The 24,080-nt window shown below is 34.1% G+C and overlaps 2 protein-coding genes across 4 annotated transcripts in view; one reads left to right on the top strand and one right to left on the bottom strand.

The window, feature by feature from the left end:
• The first annotated feature begins 11,024 nt into the window (after window positions 1-11,024).
• On the top strand, window positions 11,025-16,995 carry LOC117100489. Of its 3 annotated transcripts, none has more exons than XM_033240196.1 (4): window positions 11,025-11,360; window positions 13,929-14,713; window positions 15,087-15,255; window positions 15,771-16,995. In XM_033240196.1, exons 2-4 carry the CDS (start codon window positions 13,951-13,953, stop codon window positions 16,027-16,029), a joined length of 1,191 nt encoding a protein of 396 aa, XP_033096087.1. In that variant the 5' UTR covers window positions 11,025-11,360; window positions 13,929-13,950; the 3' UTR covers window positions 16,030-16,995. The 3 variants fall into 3 exon arrangements, with proteins under 3 accessions (XP_033096087.1, XP_033096088.1, XP_033096086.1); XM_033240197.1 differs by having other exon boundaries at window positions 13,926-14,713; XM_033240195.1 differs by lacking the exon at window positions 11,025-11,360 and having other exon boundaries at window positions 13,825-14,713.
• A 2,024-nt stretch (window positions 16,996-19,019) lies between these two features.
• Window positions 19,020-24,080, bottom strand: part of LOC117100488 (glycogenin-1-like) — a gene marked incomplete in the record, with an annotated part of 36,574 nt that continues 31,513 nt past the window's right edge. Inside the window, 1 exon segment of the mRNA XM_033240194.1 lies at window positions 19,020-21,806. Coding sequence (XP_033096085.1) covers window positions 21,615-21,806 — 192 coding nt within the window.

Here is a 24,080-nt window from a genome sequence, read left to right as displayed (position 1 = left end):
TATATATATTTATATGTGATGTACTACTTGTGGGTTATGATTCCTAAAAATTTCGAGATTAAAACAGTTTTACATTTCGAGATACGGCTTAAAATAATGTTCAGATCGTGAAGAATCTCTTTCAGTCTAGTTATTAATCATCTGTCTTACCAATATAATCACTATTACAACCTCGACATTTAAGATGATAAACAACAGAGCTCCTACACTCCTTAGGGGTTTGATTTCTAGTAGATATAAAATGAGACACATTTTTGTACTGTTAGGAATTTTACCTCTTTAACTAAGTGTTTCTTTACTTTTTTTCTCTACGTAAAATGGATTCACCTGTTTTTCCTAGATAAGGCAATTCTACCCAAATCTTAACCAAGCTATCATCATCAGTAGGCCTATGTATACGTTTAGGTTCATTTAATTTATTGAATACATGGTTAACAGCTTTTAAAGAGTACCCATTCCACGAATAAATGTTCTAACGTTAAAAAGTCATGCTTGAAGTTTTTAGGGAGTACAGAGTTTCTTGAAACTAAACTACGAATCCAAGAAAACTTATGGTTCCATGGAGCAAAGCTATCATAATGGATATATTGACCTGAATGTGTATTTTTACTACTCATTCTTCCTACACTCTAGTCAAATTGTAAAATCAGAAAATGTACTATATATCACTTTTTTTCAAACGATTCAAATGTAAAATTCATCTATCGGCAGCGAGACGGCAATCAATTTTTAACGTAGGATAGTTTGGTAAAATCTCATGAATTATTCACATCATCCTTATAGAACATATTCTACGCATGCGCTATTTTCAGCTGATCATTGAGGCTCACCCTCAATGATCAGCTGTCCTGTGCATTGCGAGGGACACAACTAATTAACACCCCTACAAGGACAACTACTAATATAGCTTGTATTATTAGTGTTCGATTTCGATGGAACGACAAACGACCCACCATTTACTTTTATGGCCTCGGGATTCAGCCTTTGTATTGGTCTTGTATTTGAATCAATGCAAGAATAATACAAGTTATTGGTAGTAGATTCTGAAGTTTATTACATTTACTGTCAGTCTGAAAATACAAAATAGGCCTACTATATTTTAATAGTTGTTCAATCAATGTACTATTTTCAAGTCTGTGTCAGCCTGAATGATCAGCTGCTCTGTATCGCGATTCAGCCGTTGTAACATGGGTCTTCTTATAATTCTGCTTCTATTCTAGACGTCAGACCACCTGTCGGTGTATTTTCCTACTGGATTATAATACTTGCATAGGCTTAATTCTTCAACTAATCAAATCAAAGACCATTGTGGTTACTGGGACCCTTTGTTGAATTAGGCTTAAATGCCCATCTAATCTTGACTATAATATCTAAAATTATTAAAAGAGCCGACTTTTATTCAATTTTATTTATTTTTTTTTTCATTTCTTTTTTATCGAACACTAGGTCCCTCGCGATGCACAGAGCAGCTGATCATTGAGGTTGACGCAGACATGGAAATAGCGCATGCGCAAAATACGTTATATAAGGATCATGAATATAATTCATGAGATTTGACCAAACTATCCTACTTTTAAAAAATGTAATTTAACTTATATCAAGTTCAAGGTAAGTGTCCTGGGTATGACGTAAGCTACATCCAGGCAGAGTAGGCAGGTTGTCTGTGGAGTTAGTCAGTCCCAACCAACTTCTACAAAATGTGACCCAATATCACAAAAAGGCTGTAAACTCGTACTTTATCAAAATGGTTTTTTTAAATGTAAATGAACAGAGCACATCATTAACTTTATAATGAAAGCTCAATGACCTTAATCGGACAATTATGTGTAAAGTTAAGCTAATTTGAACTATAATTATTCTCTATAAACTGGCCTATAAAGTTCTTAGCAAAAGGGCTTTTAAAAGTAGGCCTACTGAAGAAAAATCACAGCAGCAGTAAAAGAAACTTTTTAGCAACAACACAGTTCCCAATGGACTATTGTGATGACATTTTCTACGGTTTGCTGGAAATAGGTTGGGGAACAGAAATCTTCTACTTTTAAGTCGATACCCCAGAGAGTTAATTAGTGACACCCGAGGGGAAATTGGTTATACCTTTATAAAGCTGAAACATCCACGTACTGATTATGGCTACATTGTAGCATGGGGAGGTGGTAAACAAGCTGTTCAAGCAAGACAAAATTTCCTCCATTCGAACTACCGGTTCCATCATTAAAATTGGTAGCTCACATTAATTACTCTCTATCTTCTTTAAAATCAAAACATTTAGCGTTATTTATGCGTCTGCAATACTTAATTGGACGACGAGAGTTGCTGGTACCGGGTTACCGGGTAGCACAGACACGAAGGGACCCTTAGGGGCGAAGAAAGTCATTGATCGAGTTCCTGGTCCATATATCAACCGCCCTGAGCATCTTACATTAGATGGATATGTGCGCTATATAAAACTACACTATTATTATTATTATTATTATTATTATTATTATTATTATTATTATTATTATTATTATTATTATGTATAAGAGACAGGTTCATATATGTTTAATTAAAAAATTTTAAATCTCAATTCGTACATTTGGGGTCGGTCGGGCGTTGCCAACATAATAGGGCTAATTTGTTTTTAATTCTTCTAATCCGTCTACCTCACAATAGTATTGTTTATATTGTAAAGTATAAAACTTGAAACTTTCGAAAATAAATACACAAAAAAGAAATAACATTCTTCGGGAGGTGAATATTTTGACATACATCATGAATTGCTTCACTGCAAGATCTTTGTTTTTTTCAAAACAAGAAATGAACCGCTTCGTATCTTTTGAATTACGGTACTTAAAGGTTATTTTCTTCATTCAGTACGAAAGATAGTTCTTACCATGGTGCTGCTCTAGAAAATTACTTTTGAAGATATATTTTTTAAGCAATTGTAATGTCGACACGCACGTTATTGTTTGGTTCTTCAAAGCTGTATAACTATTTTCTACATGATTTGAATGACGTTATGTGAATAAACTTCATTTTCACACCGCTGAAAATAGTGCAGATGATTGTTCTGTTGGCGTCAATATTTTTTTTTAAGTTTCAATAACCACAACTAGTTTCTTAACATGTATTCAACCGTAATCTACATCATTTCTGATCCGCTTCACTGTCAAAGGGCTTTCCAAATCTTCCAACAGGTCATGAAACAGTTTGACTTAACTCAAGGCTATTTCCTTCATTTCGAGGTATACGTTTACGTAGGCTAGCTCTGTGACCATTTTACTATTTATAACTATACTGTTTGTTTATTCTGAAACCACGTACATAGCATACGAGTAAATACTTTTACATATTATTATACATATTTTAAATATTAGTAACATACTAATAAACATACTAATAAACGTATTATTATCCGATAGTTTTCATTTATCTAGTTGGGGCCTAAATTTTATGTAGGTGAATGAGTTGTTTGGAAGCGAAGTAAGGCGATTTGAAAGTTAGTGAATTTATATAAGTTTCTCGTAGACGGCCTTCATAAAATTACTAAATTTTAGGGTTTAGAGTTGAAATATTTAACCCAAACTTCAAAAAAGGAAGATTAAAGGTAATACTTTATATTTGTGATATAATCACATTTTGCTCAAAGTACATGCTATATTGTCTATTTGGCTCTTTTTCTTGAAATGGTGATGTGAGTTACAACCCTTTTGTGGTCTTGGGTCACAAATGCAGACAAGAGACCGTATAAGCCTCTCTGTGACTGGCGGGATGGACGGCGCCATAAAACTGAGCGGGCCCCGCATATGGAGGGAACTTGCTGCCTTGCAAGGATGTCTTGGATAGCCAAAAGCTAGGCCCACCGCCGAAAGCTGTGGACGTCGATAGCGAAGTAGAGACCCTCGACTATCTAGCCTTTAGTCTCATAGATGAACGCCTATACTGCTCTTTTCAGGGCTGTCACGCTGAACGAACGAACGAGATCATATATTATATTTTTTAATCTTAATTGAATGGCGTCAACTAATTGTATTCAAGTGGATTGTGATTGGTCAGTATTCATGGAGTTGCTAGAATGTATCAATAATACTGTAATTATTAATAATGATTTGATGATGATAATTTGATGACTAACTTCAACAAATCCTGATAGAAGTACGAGTGACCCAGTAACACAATGCTTTGCAAAGAAGTTTTAAAGAATCCGGTTGGGAAACCATTTGTCAAGGAAATGATCTTCAAAGCGGAAAGCTTTTAGTTTTTTATTGATTTCATCGTCGCCCACTGCTAGAAATCGATTCCTCTTTTCTGTCTTATCTTCGACTAGGACACTACCGGGCTAGAAGGTCTATTACCGGTGATACAGGATCAAGTGTTCCTACATTATTTCAAATCCAGCAGATTGGTTAGTTGACCTTCGCTTTTGTGTGACGCTGTTTCCATATTGTCTAAAAGGAATGTTGTCTACCAAATCAGTTGAGCTTAAGACACACTTAAGCAAGAAAGTTAAACAGACTCCAGAGGAAAAACATTTGTTGATTATGCTGTACAACTAATTTTTATAAGAAACTGAAAGGGTGATAGACGAAAAACTCGAAACCGTTAATAAGAGTGATTTTTGAATATTAAAGATCTTTGGGGTGGGGAGAGTATGGTTTGCTTGATTTCTGTTCAATTTATGACGATTTTGAATAACTGCATGCATGGTTTTATGGAGGCAAGATGTGTATGTGTTCGTTCCTAGGCTCCATGGTGTAGTCATTTATTTGCATTTTAGGCCCTTGACCCTTACATAACAAAGTAACAATTAGAGAACGGAAGAAAGTAGATCACGTCTATTTATATAAGCTAAATACAGATATTTTTTTTATAAATTATAAAACATTACAATCTTTTGATATCATTAAACGACGGAATTGTTGGATTTATATAAAAGAAAGATGGTATTTATTTTTTTCCTAATATCATTATAACGTAAGCATACTAAAGTAAAGTGAAATTCATCTATGCATTGATTTAAGCATTTTACATATTCTATTGCCTTTGCTCACCTTTTTCCATCTGCCTCTCTATTTCTAAATCTAGAATACCAATTCGAATTTTGTTAGAATATATCTATAATCAAATATGTCTATAAATAATAAACAATTTTCTAATTTAAACTCATTTTTAAAGGATTTAAATTTATTCAATTTTCACTTTTTCATTAAAGTGTTGTCTTTCTATATCAATGTCTTAATTTCAGCTCAGAAATAAAAGAAGCAGAATCGTCTACCTGTTGCGAAACAAAGACATAACCAAAAGCAATTGAACATAGAATTTACTATAATAATTATATGAATGTGTTTTTTGTTCATATATAATGCTTTCTTTAATCGTTTTGTATTGTCTCTCATTATGTGTATTTATTTAAATATTATGCTTTCATGAAATCTTCTAAATTTATTTAGACACATTGACATAATATTATTTATATTTTAAGTTTTCTTCATCAAACCAGCTGTTGTGAAAATATGCAAATTCATGCCTGGGTTTTTCACCGGTTTACACATACTTTTACATCATATTGAATAGTTTTATTAAGGTAATGAACTATGTCGTCAGTATTATTTTCGTTTATTGCTTTAACAAAATTCTTTAATTTATTTATGTTTCCATCTTGCGTTATAATTTGGCAATTTATTTCTGACAAATTATACTTAATTTGCTTTTGAAAGAGGGTTCAATACTATGTAATTATACCGGTACCTGTAACTCAAAGAATATTGAGTGGATTTAACCATATGTGAACGGCATATGATCTGATTCAATCACGTCTATCTTATTGTATTTTATTTGTTGAAAATTTTCGAAAAATTATAGTAAATAATCAAAAACGCTATTACCTTGACGACTTAAGAACGTATATTTAGATGAGTTATTACTTGAGATTCTGCCATTTGTGATGCGCAGACCTCTTACTTTACAAAAATCCAATAAATCTTGACCGTATTTATTTAATGTGTCATCCTGATTTTGTATATTATGAAGAAGTAAAACATCATTAAAAATCTGGGTACCATCCGACAGGGTATTCATCATCAACAATACAGTTATTTGGAGTACCAGTTCTTCCATTGATCCCCTGATATAAATATTGATAATTATTTTATTTTATTTTTTTTAATTTCGTTTATTAGTGCCTATTAAGAGTACTTATTTGCATATGGGTAACCTGTTGGTGGTCTACAAATGAAACCTATTATTAAATTGTTAGATGGATTAATCTGAATGGGCCGATGAATGGTTAGCTGTTAGTGGTTTCGTTGAGCAATCAAGTCAATTTGAATAGAGGCGAGGGAGGGGGTGGTGTTCGAAGCGTGGTAGCTACGGTAACTACACTAACATGTTGATAATGGCGAATGACTTCATTGTAGACTATTTCGATGATTCACATGCACTTATTTTATTAACCTATAGATATATTCCTATACAGTATATCTTCTTCACACTGAAGAAAAGCGCTGGTCGTATTTAAAATACTTGTGATTTACTGAATTATACTGCTTCATATTATGTCTACAATTCAAAACTGTATTTTATTTCTGTGTTTTTACTTTTATTTACGAAGCAAACGTAGAATCCTTCATTTAATTAAAATCTAAATATTATCTGCCCCAGATAAATTGATGCGACTACTTTAACTGACACTGTAGTAGAGGCCTATAAAATCTGTACATACTTTACACAAACGACTACTTATAGTATACAATTAATTTTGTTTATCAAGCATAACAACTTATAATCATACATTTATGCTTGCTTGCCGTTTACATTACTGTATTGTATCAAAATACTACATTGGTAGTAGAATATGTTTAGCGCCCTCAATGAACTTCCAAATTATTCACTCAGAGTGGTTGAACATTACTGAGCTAATAGGCCAAGGCCTAATTGTATGTGTTAGTTGAACAATCATTTTGACCTTGTAATGGTATTATTGTGTAAGTATATGTATTGCCTAACCGCTGTGCCGCTGATATAAAAGTGCTATTCTATAAATATCTATCTATCCTTCAATCCAAAGGCGTCGATCCGTGGTTGAAAGTTTGGGGGTGGGGAGCAAAATGCAATAAGAAAACCTTGGGTCGTAGGCCCAAGCTTTGGTTTGTGCCAGAGGGTGGCCTAGTTCCCCCGGCGGGGGTCCAGGGGCGAAGCCCTCGGAAGCTCTGGCGCCTATAGCCTTTTTTAAAGTCGTATCTAATTGATTTTAAGGAATACAACATTTATTTCCACGATTTTCAAAATACAGTGACGGATCCAGGAATTTGATATAGAGGGGGCACAGGAAGGACTTTTATAGATGGAGAGTGTAGACCACATGAGCCTCACCATGGTTGGGCTGAGGTACGAAAATTTATAATATATATAATTCTTTTTCCTCCACTTTTTTTTTTTGTTTTGAAAAAAAAAAATTAGGGAGAGTGGGCCGACTGGGCCCCTTGAATCTGCCACTGAAATACTCATCATAAAAAGTTTTGTTATTATCAAATTATCCTGGTAATAATAATTATGCCCGCTTATAGCTTTCGTGCAAACTAACATTCATAAAAAATAATGATTTATTCGAACCATGAAAAACAAATAAGATAAACTTAAAACTGTCACTAACTTAGTCTCTTTGCATGTACAGTACATTTAAAACCAATGAATAGGTTTTTCCATTTCTCTTCTTTTTGAATTTCACTTTTGTGCAAGTAGTATTGCGAAAACACTATTGTGAGTGAAAATACTACCGTCTAATTTACGATCAAACGTAAAGGTGATTTACTTAAGTTATCATTATCACTGGCGGATCCAGGAAAGGGAAATGGAGGGGGAAAATGGAGAGACTTTCACAATTTTTGACACTAGACCACCTAAGCCCCACAATGGATAGCGATGAGGTATATGGCCGGAAATGGCACTCTCAGATCTAAATTCTAATTATAATTTTCCATTTTTTATAATTTCGAAAAATTTGGGGTGGGGGAGGTCGGCGTGGCTTGAATCTGCCACTGATTATTACGACTCCATTGCGAGATTGCGTCAACGTAACATTGAAGTTTGTAAACTCGTGGTACTATTATAATAATAATAATATTTATTCGGCAGAGTAAAAAGTATACATACAATATTCTTGCCAGGAGTAAGTAATAGGCATAAGCCCAAACAGTAAACTGCTCTTACTCCATCATCAAAAAAATTACTTAAATAAATCGAAATAGATAGACCTGTCCTTGTCAAAAGATGTATAATTATTGTTTAATTACAGCTATATACAATTCAATTGACCAACTATACTTTTTTTGAAATTAAGAAAAAACAGGGATGTATATTATTCGAAAGCGGCGCTTATGCGTTCTCCATAGAATCACGTCGGCGACGACTGATCGGGAGCAGTGGGTGCCCGGCTTTTAGACTAGAGACATAGTATAGGTGCAGATCTAACCCCTAACCTCTTTCATACAACTCACTTCTGCGCTCACAAATAGTGGAGCTAAGGTTAAGCTAGGAATAATTATATAATATAATGTTATAGGCCTATTATATAATGATCAGAACATTGAACTTTAAGTGACGACCACCAATTCTTTTAAGCATTCATATACCCCAAAATAGGCCTAATAATTGAAAAGTAATTAGGTGTACTGATTTTAAATTAAATTAAGTGGAATATCCCTTTCTTCCTCATTAAATTCAATAATATCAATCAAAAAGAATTATTGGCATATAGGCCTAAATAATTGTAAATAATTGGTGAACAAGCAATGATTTCATGAATAACAAATATTAATTAAGATCATTCTAAATTCTTGCGCTATTGACCAACTTAATTTACTTAACGATCTGAAATCCAATCCCTTTGCCAGAAGAAAATACTTCGACTTAATATTTCTTTTTAAATTTATACTGTAAACAATTATTTAAAAGGTAACTTAATTTTTTTCTTTAAAGTTCATAATTGTAGACTATGTAGTTTTTCGTTGTTTGCTCTTTAGTACAAAGTTAATATTTGCAAAAATTGTTTTGTCAATCGCATATCGTTAATATATGATGATTTTGTTAACGCTTGTCCTGAAGTGGATATTTTTAGTAATCCATTAGCTAAGAGGCTTGCCTCCGGTTACACTTCGGAGTAATTAATTAAAGTATTATTTAAGAATATTTATTACCTTTGTTATGTCATTTTTCGTAAGGTACTTGTATTGTCTTCTGGCAAAGGAAATGGAATGATTTTTAATTATCTTTTTATCTTGTAACCGTCTGTACTGTTTCATGCTTATTACAATCCTGTAAGTGGCGATCCCTGTTGTGTGTGTGTGTGTGTGTGTGTTTGTGTGTATCTTTTGCAAGTGCTTATGTGTAGTGGTTATGGGTAGGCCTATCTACTTTTTGCTAGGTTTTTTTTATGTAACTTGATAAAGGTTTTCTCCAATAAAGACGTGTTCTTAAAGTCTATAGTATTAGTTTCCTATTCTCAAGGATTTAACATATTCCAGTGGCGGAACCAGCCCGGTCAGAAAGAGGGGGCGTGAATGAGCATTGAGGGAGAGTCTCGGTGGAATGAGAGACTAGCAACGGGTGTGCAATGAACGAATCTCCCTTAAACCTTCAGCACCTTCATTAACTTGAGTTGGTATTAGATTGATTTTCACTATTTAGCATAGTAACTTTCTGATAAGCTTTACAAAACAAATTGTTTTACAAAAAAATGGAGGGGCGTATGCCCCTTACGCCCCCCCCCCTCACCACCCCTTCTAAATACGCCACTGCATTTAACCATGATTTAACATGGGTCGCATTTTCATGCAGAACATGTTTTTACAAATGGTCCTGGCGCATAATCGAAAAATATAAAAAAAATACTACTACTACTAGGTCTACTACTAATAATAATAGTATAGAGTACCGGTACATTTTTTAAACCATTTTCTTTATCGTAGATTTCTGATTAGCGGTAATAATATTGGCCTAAAGTTTTTTAAATCAAACATTAACCAGGAAAAATAGTGAAATCAAAATGACGATGAAATACAACTGTGTTTTTGGTGGGTTAAAAAAACTCGCATATTTGGAACGATGTACCACCTCCTCTACATATTCACATTCACAACTTTCTTTCCGGGTATACTCAACAAACCAAGATTTGTTCCAACTTCCACTTTTGAAAAATAATGTGAATTTATCGCTTATTGCATTGTATTATTATAGCATTCAGGCAGAAGAGCAAACAAACTTTCTAGCTGTTTAAGTCGGCTATGAGGTATTTTGTGTTTCCCACCGCCTAATAATACTCCCCATATCTCCGCATCCCCGAAAAAAAAACAACAAAAAAACAAAAAAAAAAACTGTATGGAAAGACGATAATAGGGACTTTTTGTTTTATCTGAGTCAATGGCCACTGATTGACTTGGCAGGATTATGTACTCTACTTTTCATTTGTTGCACATTAAAGCATATTATTGAAATTCAGGATAATGTAGTACTGACGGGTACGGTACAGTACAGTGTACTGTCTTGCAATTGCAATGTGGTCGAGGACGATGTTGGCCCGCCACCAATTTAAACATCTGACGTACGGGCATAAGGTGTGGCGTAATTAACTTCAGTAATGTGTTGCATAATCTACGTCATCAACTCATTAAATAGTAACTTAGTTTAAATTTCAAACATGAAATTGTTCTCTAGAGGCAATATTTAGAATGTGGTAAGCTAATAATTTTCTTGTAACCTCGTCCCTCTGACGTGTGAAAAGTCGGGTGTCATTTGATCTGTGGACCATTCCAAGTTACATATAGGTTAAACGCATCGGATTATTTTAAATTGCAAATTAGCTTAACAAGAAAACTCACATCATACTCTACCGATTCTTATAAGTATTATAAGGCATGTCTGGTTTTAGTATTTCTAAATTTCTTGTATGGTTTAATTTGGTAATTTTGGTTGAATTTATCTTGGGAAACCCACCCTTGTACAATGTAAGGTCGTCGTGCTTCGGTTTCATTTGTGTTCCGCATGGGTCTCTTCTGCAACACCGTTCTTGGAATTAGGAATAAACATAAATTACGAGTGCTACCCTCACAAAAGTGGGTGAAATGAAATTCGTTTGATATATAATTAATAGGGAAAGTTACGAAAATCGCAATCTGTTACATCGCCTTGTGGAAGAAATAAAGTGAAAAAAAACCTTGAAACAAGACTTATTGGCCGTCTACAAACATCCGTTCATGTAAACTTGAATAAATTGTCAACAATCAATCGGAAAGTGGTCACTGGATAAGACTTCCGCTCTAATACTGCCAAACACACACGATTCAACGAGCCGTCCGTAGGCTCACACCAACATTAACAAGTATCAGGTAAGTTGTTTAAAGACTACATACTCTGGAAACAGACAGACTGTGTTTTGAGAATCAACGTTTTGATCTATTTGATCGTTTTCAGGAATATTCGTTTTCAAGTATTCTTGAGACGAAATGATCAAACAGATGGATCTAAACGTTGAATCTCAAATGTCTGTTTTCAGAAATTTTAACCTACTTAAAGTTAAACCAATGAGGCATAAAATAAAAAAAACTACTAAATTGTAGACCTATGGTATTTCTGACTTAATGTATCAGTCATGAGGTAAACAAAGTGGATATTTATATTCTACATATTAAGATGCGTAATTTGTATATTTAATTAAGTAAGAATATTAACGAGTTTTATTTGACATGACACTAACCTTATTTAAATCTTTACATTATACCTATACAAGCTAATGTCGTTAAAAGTTATGATGGTACGCGGTTTGGCTTAATTTAATCACTAGTGATATATTCGTTAGGGGCATTGTCTTGGACTGCCCACATCGTTGTGTAAATGTCAGTAGTAGGCATATGAATCAAATCGAATAAAATCCACCATTTAATAAATTATTTATTAAACTTATATTAATAAAATTATCATTAAAATAAAAGAGGTTTATACAATGTTTCAGACAGCAGATACTGTACTGTGAATATAAATTTAACTTAATAATCATATAGGCCTAATGCACCGTGTTTCCATTTGTGGTGGTAGCGATATCTAAAATATCATAAACTGTAGCCTACAGAGACTGTACTGTACTTCATTGTTGAAAAGCCTACGGAACTTCTGTACGGTAATGCTAACTCAATTTTTAAAATATCACGCCACATTCTACTATTAAACGTATACCTTATCACGTTCATTAAATACCCTGCAAAAAGTTCATCATGCCAAAGCCCATTTTTTTTTATTAATTAAAACCGGACCTAAAATTTCGAAGTAAATTTAATGTCTGTATTAAATCAGCGAAAGCTGAAGAAGAAGTTAATAACTTAGGCCTAGTTGATAATATTTAAAAATAAAGCATTTCAATGTTTGAAATTATTTGAATAGTTTTTTCCCCATATTTTACCAAGAGGGTATAATTTATCTTAAATTTAATAGGTAGATAAGTCTAAATCTGTATTATTCCTCGGTATCAATGATAAATCATGGTAGTAATTGAAATAATTTTAAAATATGGAATAAAATAAGGTACAGTACCTAATTTTTGTATATTAGGTCTTAACGAAACCGCATGTCAAGTTAAACCACAGACACTATTGACTCTGGATACTACGCCCACAACATCCGATCTTATGCCCTATCCGAATTTATTTGTTAATTAGTATGTGGGTAACGTGGATTATGCAAACTAGGTGCAAACAAATATACATGAAATCCGGATCAAACGTACTATCATCCAGCATTTAGTCAGGGTCGATCTACTAGGGTTCATGGGGGGTTCAACCCATGCACAGAGAGGTGGCATTCGTGGTTATTTACGCATTGATACCCTTATTGTAATACTCTAAACAATGGTTAACATTGTGCTAAGCTACAAATATATTCAACTTTATTTCTTCCTAAATTTCATTCAACTAAATCGTTCTCAGCCTTAACCTAAAAATCTAATACTTGGTAACAAATACAAAAACAAACTTAGTTCAACCATGGTTCAACAAATCATCTTAACAATGTTTCACAATCTTAGTCTTAACTAAAACTTTAAAATTAAAATCGAATACGAAAATGTACGATAAGACTGTATCTATACTACTGAACCGTAAAGTTTTGTGGGCGATTAATGATGTTGTGCTTTATTACATGTAAGTTTCTAAATGGAGGATATTGCGTGACGTAATAGGCCTACAGTACTGTATATGTAATGTTTTATCCAGAATGAATTAAACTTTGAATATGTCGATTAATTCATGGAGTCCTTGTAAGCCCAATAGGCCTAATAATAATAATAATAATGATAATTATGATAATAATAATGAAATTTGATGATAATTTGGTGAGGTAGCTCTGCTTGTGAGTCGTCTTAACCACAACATAGACCGCCACGGCAGCAAAGCCAAAAACAAGGCCTGGCTGAACCAGTACAATTTTGCGTATGCTCAGTGTTCTTATTTTTTGACTGATATCAGCCTCAAAATTTTCATATTTTGTTCTTATTTTACACACTTTTCAAACATAGAAAAGTATTGTTGTACAGCATTATACACATTATTTTGTTCTTAATTTTTAAGCAACTTCGGCCTCAGTGTTCTTATAAAATGTGTTCTTATAGAAAGTTAAAGTGTAATTGATTTTTTTTGGTGGAAATACACTAACTTCATTTCACTCCCTTGTTTTTGTAACATAACAATAACAGCAATTCTCGGTTGACACGTCATGTTTCCGACCATGAATAGGCATTGTTTTGAATTTTGTACTCAATAGCTTCCGGTTCCGCCTTCTATAGTATAAAAGTACTATGCTTGGGTATTTCAAGTTATTCATTAAGATAGTTGTATCAGATTAAAATCAGGCTACTGAACAAGTGTGGGTATTTCTAACGTTTAAATTTATTGTTTTTGAATTAGCAGCAACTTGATAATTACTTTCAAAATGACACCAATGAAGAAATGTTTGGTAGGTTTGCTTATTGTGGCAGCGATCAGCGAGTGCGTCCATGGAGCTAAAAGACCTACTACTACTACATCACAGATCTCGGACTTGTCACGAAAACTCGATCGTTTGGAACAAAAAGTATCTACATTACAGCGTGATGTAGCTCTCCTGAAGAAAACGAACGGTCAGCTGACTAGTCAAATACAAACTGCCAACAATGAGATTCAACGAGTAAGCTCAAGGAACGACGGCCTTCAAGAAATGTTAAGCCAATTTGAAAAATTCTTCGGCCATCTCTACACTGAATCAGGGGCATTTGACACTCCAATTGGAAGCAGTGTCGACAAGAGGATCAATAAGATTAATTCATTTGTGGGCGACTCAGAAGCTGCTCTTGTGGGGATGAATCCAGACATACTGTACACGAAGCTTGGAGTTCCACACGACACGGCACCGACCAACGTCTCCGAAGAAATGATGGCCAAAGCCGTCATGAAACTGGCAACGGAGAACAAGGAGATGTCAAACAAGGTTAACAGCCTGGAGGCTAAGGTAGTGGAATCGTCCAAATCAAGTAGTCGTGGTATCAGCACTGCTGAACTTGAATTGACCAAGGATCGGGTGGATAAACTGGAAGAAATGGTTACTATTCTCATCGTAGACAACGAGCGTACTGCCACTGCCGCACGTACCGCAGGCCAGCAAGCAGAATATGAAGAGATGGTAGAGGAAGCCCTCGTCAGCGCAAGATCAGCTTCGAGTGAGTATTTGCTACTTTTTCCCTCCTTTTTAACCATATTTATAGAGGGAGGGTGACCCTTCCATTCGGCTGATATTCAAGGGCCCTCTTAAATAAATTGTATTATGTGATGCTTTTATCAGATAAGTCTCTTCATGAGGCTTAAGGAGTAGAAGTTGTTTTTTAGTCGTGAGAAAAAGTCCTGGGGGGGGGGGCACAGGAATTGAACCCAAGACCATGGGATTAGAAGGCAAGCATCTTACCACTAATCTGTTCAACTCCACTTTTTGATCATTCCAGCATCAGTTTGTCTTAATGCTGTCTATTTACGATTTTTAAGATTTAGTGCCATTTAGGGTCTGTGATGTAACATATAGTATTGTTTTTCTTTTAGCTACACGCAAATCAGTGTTCTCTGCTGCACGAAATAATGATTTATTGGGAACATATTATCCACAAACCATCACCTTCGATCATACATTTGTCAATAAAGGGGGAGACTTCAATGCCGAAAACGGCACATTCAACTGTGAATGGACTGGATATTACTTTTTTACGTTTACGTAAGTATAGAGGTTCACTGTACACTTATTTTATTGTAGGACTATGCAATAAGCATATAGATAAAATGAAGGCGGATTTGAGAGGCGCCTCCCCATCCATTATAATCAGTTAATCCCCAAACCGTAAGTCTTACAAACGCACATGAAATAGTTGACCAGCTTCAAGAAGTAGATATAATAGGAGATTACATTGCATAACTACAGAGTAGTCTCAGTTGTAGTAAACGTCACATCTGCGACTTAGTTTTTTTCGGGCCTTCTGGCCAACCTTAAAACGCGGCTAGACGTTGTTAATGCCCTGTTTCAGACACGCGACAAAATAAAATAATCAATAATTGAATGGATGGATGAATATAATAATAAACAACAAAACACCTATAGTAGATGTAAATCGTGTACCTCTAATATTTTAGTTAATTGTTGCACTCTCCTTATTCTCTTATGTTCTCTGTGTTTACAATAGCCAGTACTGTGTTGTACTTAAATCGTTTTTTTACGTTTGTTTTTCATTTAAGGCTGCGTACGCTTGATCATCATTACATCGGAGTAACGTTGATGAAAACCTCGGCCGCGACGGGCAACACTGAGGTAGTGACGGGAATGTACATAGACCAGCACGAACGCAACACTATGGAATCGCAAAGCGTTTCGATACATCTACAAACCGGGGATACTGTTTGGTTACGCTTGGGACCATCTGACCAATACGCAGTCTCCAGTGACACATTCCTCTACACCACGTTTACAGGATTCTTGATATACAAAGGCAACTAAAATAAATCTAAAGGACTATAATGAGTGACAGAAAACTTGTGAACTGTAATGGTACCATACATTGTTGTGTATGAAAGATCACTGTACGAAATTCCATTCACACCAGCGTCCGTCCACATACAACAAACTTGTGCCTGTTTTGATGACACATCATCAATCCGCTTTCGACTTACAGAATAGCGTTTTTGCAAAATAGCATTCCAAGTAGATCGATTATTTGCCATATATGACACATAGACCTACAGTATTATGTGGTAAAAGTGGTTCTTCTGTTGTATTTGATAAGGACTTAGTGAGAGTCTGAATATTATGCGATGATAATGACTCATTTGCAAATAATGGACAAGAGCCATCCTAATTTTGTAAATAATCCGCGAAGTAGATACCTTTGTACTGTGCATTGCTAATTCGTTAATAAATAGGCCTACTTTATACAAATATTATTGCGTTTGTTTCGTGATTACAATGTATACTTTTAAAACACAAAGGTTATACACGAACTTGTTTGGGTTAAACGCAAATTATTTAATAACATCTTCACAGTATTTTTTCTGGCAAACTATTATTTTGCACAAATAAATAAGACAGTAATTTATTGAAGGCTAAAACATATTAGACAATATTATAATCAGTATAGACCAAAGAAGAGTAAGTTTACCCATTTGGAATTTAGTTAACTGAAGGACATAACGCTCTCTATTTGTATTTACTTACTTTGTCAATCGACACTAATTCTAAGCAGGATTAAGTATACAATAAATACCACTATTATGACTGAATACAACGACCGAAAAAGAGGAAACGTTATACTTGATTGGTGCGATTTAGATCTTAATATTAAGAATAATAATTATGCTGTCAATGTGTTGCGCAGATTTGTTACCTGAATCGAATAAATAATATCTTGATTGTACATTTTTTTCATTATGTTATTTAACTATATATTAAATATAAATCAAAAAGGTATAGGTTGTCTATTAATGTCTATTATCGGTACTTAAATATATCTGTAAAAGTTGAATGGTCCAAGGTTCACGGCAGGAGGTAATCTAGCCTATCTTGGTGTCACTCTCTTCAAACTTGAAAAGCAAAGGCCATGTTGATGAACGTATTAGAAAATGTCAACGTGAATTTTTCTCAGGACAGGGTGTCGGCTTTGTAAATGCGGGGTCCATAATGATGTAAAGGTTTATGGAATTTCATTTTAGCTCCTATTTTAACGTACGGTCATCAGTGTGTTGATTTAAGCGACTGCTATATCAGTAAACTTGACAAGCACAGAATAAGTTACTGAAAGCTGCAACCGGTATACTGTACCTAAGTTTTGCCAAAGCACCCTATTATTCACGCAATTGACGTGCCAAAAGACGGTAGTTAAATGCTTTCAGTTAGACCTCATGGCCAAGATTTTTAATAACAGTTCTGCATCTTGTTCTTTTTATTCACACTTATTAAGTTCCTATTTTAACAATGATATGTCCTACATTAAATTTAAAGGCATCTTAGTCTCTCGCGTAATACATTTTGCTTGTAGTGACAACTTTTCGTTTACTAAATCCGTTTTTGATGTAAAACATCGTATGCATTTTAAGTCATATTTTTAAAATAATTTTTGAATTGATCATGGAATATGTGATAGTATTAAGTCCTTATTATTTATTAACGATTTAGACGGTATTTATAGATTATTATGGCCTTTTTAAACATTTTACCTTTACATTGTTTTTATTCAAATTGTACAAACTTGCTTCTTGCTTCTCCTTCGGGAGGTTTATGTGTTTAAATAATACCAGTCTTTGTAGTCTCAAAATTCACTTGCCACCAATTTGAAGGATAGAAAAAAATCGTTAATAAAAATAAATTTTCCGATCGATTAAAGTTGGATAACGTAGCATACGATGTTTTTTACATAAAAAATGAGCAATTTAAAGTTTAATTTCAATTTTTGTAGTTGAAAGTAGCCTATATCTTTAAAATAATTCGACTTGGGCGCGTACACTCGTCATTGTAAAATCCGCTATGCTTATTGAATACTGTCTTTTATACCAGTTATTTATTTTCAGCTAGGCCTGCTTCAACCAAATTTATTGAAATCTCACATCACCCAGCGTGAACAAGAAAATAGTTGTTCAACAAACTTTAATATTAAAAAAAGTCGTGCCTTCCGACATTTCAATTGCTTTATAAAATGTCTTCAAATGGTATTTTTGTGCTGCATCTACGTGTCATTGGTACCCGGTACGAAGCATGGGAAAATATCTGAAATGAATCTTGAATGAATTCAATCCACTCCCTGTACCTACGTCACTGCACAGTCAGGGGCGCATCCGTAGAAAAATCTGGGTAGGGACAATCATAGATAATATAGTTTACACACTCCAAGTATCGAAATGCACGCCATCATGTCGGGATTCAATATTTATTATCAATATTAATTATTTCATCATCATTTCCTGTATGTATTATCTTATCTGAGATTAATCAGTGGACCGTCATAGAGGTATATTACTATACTGTAATAGAATACCTCCATGGGACAATGCGACGTGCGAAGCACCGCGCCCAGTGGGAGTGGGAGTAGTTGATGAAATGAAAACAATACGAGTACACAAATGACAACTTATACGGGTGTGTCACAACAGAGCGCTTTCTTTCTTTCTTTCTGTTTTCTTTTCTCTTTCCTCCTGGATCCGCCCCTGCTGTATATCCTGTACACAATCATGCAGAATGTAGAAAGCAACTCTAGCACTCATTTAGTTTGAGTGTCTTTCAATCTTTTAGTTCTCACAATTCCGTATCGTATCTAGGGGAGGGGTGCGTTAGGCGGGGATGGATAAACAAACAATCGGGTTATCCTCAGGAAAGCAAAACACAATTATTACACTAATAGCAGTAGGGCCTACAGTTAAAATCGCCACCTCATTCCATAACCTAAAAACCACTTTGCACATACGCCAGAACAAATAATACAGTATGTATCCACAAAGGCATAATGTATTGCAATTTAATCAAAATGAAAATCCACCAGAAATGCTGTTTTAGTAGGCATGGTACATGATGTGAAGAGGACATTGTGTTTGGTTCAAGTGTTCATAAAATATGCAGTGTCAAAATAGAATTCATTGTCAAAAATAATAAAATATTTAATTGCTAAAGCTTTAATTTTCTTAAAATATAAGAATGGTCACTCAGTTTAAGATATTCTTCATATACATACACATGATACAGGTTTACAATTATTCCAGTTCCACAAAATAGAAATGGAGGATCTGATTAGTGAGTATGTATGCATGTATAATATATAAAAAAAGTCTAAAACTTCATAAATATCAATATAACATAAAATATAATTAAATTTAAATATATAAAAATTAAAACTAATTAAATGTTTACAGGAAATTTTCAATGAAATTTTAAGATATTTCTTTTGCATACAGTAATTATTTCAGTATTCTTTACTTCTAGTTGGTGCCTTTAGGGATATATTGGTTAAATTTCTTCCAAATTGGATGCATAGGTCAGCCATACGTCCACACTATACGACTTCTGCCAGTCACCGAAACCTAATCTGTATAATTTAAATTGGTGATTCTTTTGGAATTACACTTGAGATTAAGCCTACTGATAGAGTAATACAGAGATGCTTCGGGTGTCGAATTGTTCAGAATAAATATTTTTATCTAGTCTAATGTACAGTTGAAAATGTAGATGTTTAGCCTAAAGTATATTCAGAAAACGATTGGAAATGGTGTTATTGACCTTTAACCCATATTGGCAGGTACTTTATCTTCCTCTAACAGAGAGTTTCTTTGGTGTTTAAAATAGAAGTCAAAAGTCAATAACATATATAAACATTCAATAATTACCAAGATATGAAAGTTCTTTAAAATATAGGTCAGAAAGTCAAAATGGACATTTCTACAGCGGTGGTTCCAGAAATTTGCAGTCAAGGGGTCTAACATGTCGACGGAGGGGTCCGAACCAAGGGGTCGACTAAAGCCTCGGTCGGGGTCTTCAAATGAAAAATTCCTGGTAGGGTTCACTGTGAGAGTTTATGGCTTATAGTGGCAAATCACATCCCCCATGAATCTAAGCAATTTGACAACAAAATAAACTCTCTATGACTAGTAGATATAAAGATTTATGCAAATCAGGTGACCTTATGGAAATCAATAAGTATGGTATGAGCAACCTTGTAGCAAAATCTGAACCTAGTGGCGTAACAATGACTCATGAGTCACAGGGGCCGAAAGTGTCACAAACATGGCAAAGGGAATAGTATTGAGTGAATCTTCCTCCCACCTCGGCAATGACAATACAGTTCAAAATTTGTTAGTTAAGAGCCATATTGTTTTATTGCTTGCTACTTTTGGGTGTCCATCTACTGGTCTGAATGTGAAGGCTCTGTAGTAATATGTGGATGTTAGTAAGTACAGTATGACTCAGGTCCGCTACCATCCTCAAGAGCCCATAGGTGTGTGCCACTGCTTGAACCAACCATCCCTATTTTGATCCACTATTTTACTGTTCACATGTTTTCAACCCCTGAAAGTTAAACATTAATATCACACTATACAACAGGAAAGGAAGATGCAAATTTCATAAAAATATAACAGTCCATTTAAAAATAAGGGATTCTCCTACACCAAACTGCTGGTACTACTTGTTACTAAATTTATACTATTTCATTTAACTGAAATACAGTATATTGTTTTGTTACATAATTACTATGGTATGCCTACAGTTAAAATATGTTTTTATGAATTAAGGAATTTCTGTGAGTAGATTAATTATTATTGTTATTATTATCTTTTTGCATGGAAATTCACTAAAACTTCTAAGGAACACATTCCGTGGCCATAAGGTACAATTGGTGGTTTTGAAGCATAATCACTTCTTAATTTTATACATTTGGCAACAATTGACTAAACCACAATTTGGCGGAATAAAAAGCTCACAGATCAAAGTTAAAATCTTTTAAAACTGAGCATCAGTTAATTACAGTATGTAGCCAGGCTTTAAGTTGTACTGTATGCCTAATAGTACATCTATACAAGAAATAATAGTCTGAGACTCAGGTTTAGTCAATGATTTGACTTGAAATAAACCAAACTGTAACTTGAATTCTCACCTTGTCTGACTTGACTACTCGTCCGAAATAATTAACCCGATTATCTTATTGGGGAAACACTGCAAGTGATGGCAATTTACTTATGACATTACCATAAAGTTACTGATATTACTAATGAATACAATCATTTTCCATGATTTTTTATACTTAATTGGTAGTTGCTACAGATTTTACTAATGTATAACAGTCACAAGAACAACATTAAATTTATCAGCAAGACTATACTATATACGCCTCAAATAGGATATTATTGATTGGTGGAAATCTATTAGTTTTGGAACTCTATTTCTACAGAAATCGATGGGAACACCATAGTACCTTGTTGGGATAATAATAATATACTCTGCTAGTGCTAAACTCATTTTGTCATTCTACAAACAAGGAGAGAGCAGGAGCTGAACTTGTTGACACATGGTTCACGACTTCTCTGCTTCCTTATGTGGTGACACATGATTCATGACTTCTCTCCTTCCTTTAGTGTGCTCTCTATGTGCTCCAGGATGTTTGAGAAACGGTCTTCTCCCATATAATCAATTTCTCCTTTCTCCCAGGCCTCTTGACGTGTCAAATTGCTCTGCGTACGTGTTGGTGTCTGACCTTTGTCTTCTAAGCTAATCTGACCCACTTCCGAGGCAAGCTCACAACCCTAAAGAAAACACATAAAAAGCTCGTGTCAAATTTGAGTTTTCATATTTAAATAAAATCACCTAAATTCAAAACAATGAATTTTCAGATTAGTCTACTGTGAAATAATTTATGCTCAATATCAGAAATAAAATTCTTGCCAACAAACAATCTTTACTACATGTCTCCCTTTTATTAAAGCCAGTGGTTTCGAGGGGGGCTGGGACTCTGACCGAGGACTAGTCGGTCCCCTTGGACTCCCCCGGGAAATTTTTGGAACCACTGCTTCCCAGGATGAACAAAACTTTTTAAATTGATGATAATTATATTTTCTAATTTGACACTAAAAAAAGACCATGGAAATCCTAATCTATAAATAAGTGTAAATTTATATATTTTCTTCTTTTAATTTAATTCTAGTCGAGAGTTGATGACCTACTGTATTTGTTCCTTTTAAATAAGCTCTTCAAACTTTTAATTTGAATTTTCGAGGCTTTTACCAATTCCTCTACAACAAACCAAAATACCTGGCCTTTTGAATTTGTCCATTGTGTTTAAGCCATTATGTGCTTGTTAAATAGAAGTGAATTTTGTCAATGATAATGAAATAAAAAAAAAAAAATGAAAATTCCGATCCCAAAAATGGTCTTTAATTGCAGCAAGGAGCTATACCTCCACGATTGGAGGGAGAAAAGTGTGTCTGAGAAAATCCAAAACTTATTAAGTTTTGTCCAAGCTATTCTATGCCCATATATAGTGCAAATTGAGATAAATTAATGTGAACAACACAGACAAAATGTAGAAACAAGACACCAAGCAGATTGGAATGATGACACAAAAATGATGTAGTCAAGGTCATGTGCAGTAGCAGCCTCAAAAGCAATCAGATGTCTGAAGCAACTGCATCTGCCATACATAAGCAAATATTGAACATATTGAACAACAATAGATCAATATCAATCAAATATCAATCAGATGTCTGATGCAACAGCATCTGCCTTACATAAGCAAATATTGAACATATTGAACAACAAGAGATACAGAATAAAGGAGAAAATATTTAGCTTTTTCCCATGTGTAAATTCATATTTATTTTATTATTTTCAACATTCATAATAGGTAGTATTTGCAGCTATCTGGAGGTAAAACAATACGATTTCTAAGTACTGTACAAGACAAAAGTACAAACACACAAAATGAAATAAATTAGCCTGTAAATATTTCAAGTTTAAAATAAATAGTTGCTAATTACTAACCAGTATGTGAGAAAACATGAATATTAAATCAACAAAACAGCAATATAATTAAAACTTTATAAATTGTTGAGTATACTCACATCTCTCAAAAAGCAAAAAATACCTGAGGTTTAGGTGGGCTTATACCAGAGAACCAGAAAAAAAAATTTGTAAATTTAATTTTTTCCAGTTCTATTTTAAAGTAAATTTGACAATTTGAATCTGTATTTAAGTTAGGAACTTTCTAAAGCAATTTTTAGTGTTATACAGTATATGTATTTTTTTTAAATTCCTGTTGGGAACTGATGCTATCTGGTGCAACAAGTCTCATTTCATTGTTAAAGGTCAAAACTAAGAGAATTCCTCCCATTACTAACCATAACAACTAATTAAATTTAGCATAATGTTCTCAAACACAGGCTTCCAAGCGTTACGAAAACATTTCCAAAGTAGTAGTAGTAGGGCGGCTAAGGAGAAAATCATGCACTTTTGGAAGAAAGCATGAAACGTCCCACAGTGATAATATGACACCCAAGAATCATTAAAAAAAATAGACCCCAAAAAATAAGCCGCTTAGTGGCCACCATCTTGAAATTCAAAATTGTCGCCAAAATATTGAATTTTTATCAATAATCTTCATATCTACAGCACCTAGCACTGTTTTCAATATCAGGGAGTATTATGCAATCATCAAAAATTATGACAGATGGCCGCCATATTTGATTTCAAGATAGCTGCCAAAATATTGTTATTTTTGTCATTATCTTCATATCTACAGTAACGTAACACAGTCAATCACACCTTTAACCATGTTTTTAATATCAGAGAGTATCATGCAATCATCAGGAAATTATGTTGGAAGGCCACCATATTGGATTTCAAGATGGCTACCAATGAAAGTTCCTTTTTTAGTTGTGTGAAAAAGTTTCTCAAACGTTTAGCCACTTACTATCTCGATGTCGTATCAGTAGGTCATATCAGTACACCACAAAGTCCTATACGATAAAGGGGCATATCTCACTCCCAGATACTTCTCTCATACGACTGACTTATATTAAGAA

Source organism: Anneissia japonica, unplaced genomic scaffold (genome assembly GCF_011630105.1).
Source record: "Anneissia japonica isolate Jap-2015-1 unplaced genomic scaffold, ASM1163010v1 scaffold685_len2926416_cov193, whole genome shotgun sequence".
NCBI classification, from domain to species: Eukaryota; Metazoa; Echinodermata; class Crinoidea; order Comatulida; family Comatulidae; genus Anneissia; species Anneissia japonica.
The sequence above is the reverse complement of the archived record's forward strand: the minus strand, read 5'-3'. Positions and strand labels throughout refer to the sequence as shown.

Excerpts from the sequence above, each read along its gene's own strand:
- LOC117100489 (XM_033240196.1), top strand. The coding sequence starts at position 13,951 with ATGACACCAATGAAGAAATGTTTGGTAGGTTTGCTTATTGTGGCAGCG. Across the intron at positions 14,714-15,086 it reads CAGCGCAAGATCAGCTTCGA|CTACACGCAAATCAGTGTTC; the intron begins GTGAGTATTTGC and ends TTTTTCTTTTAG. Across the intron at positions 15,256-15,770 it reads TATTACTTTTTTACGTTTAC|GCTGCGTACGCTTGATCATC; the intron begins GTAAGTATAGAG and ends TTTTCATTTAAG.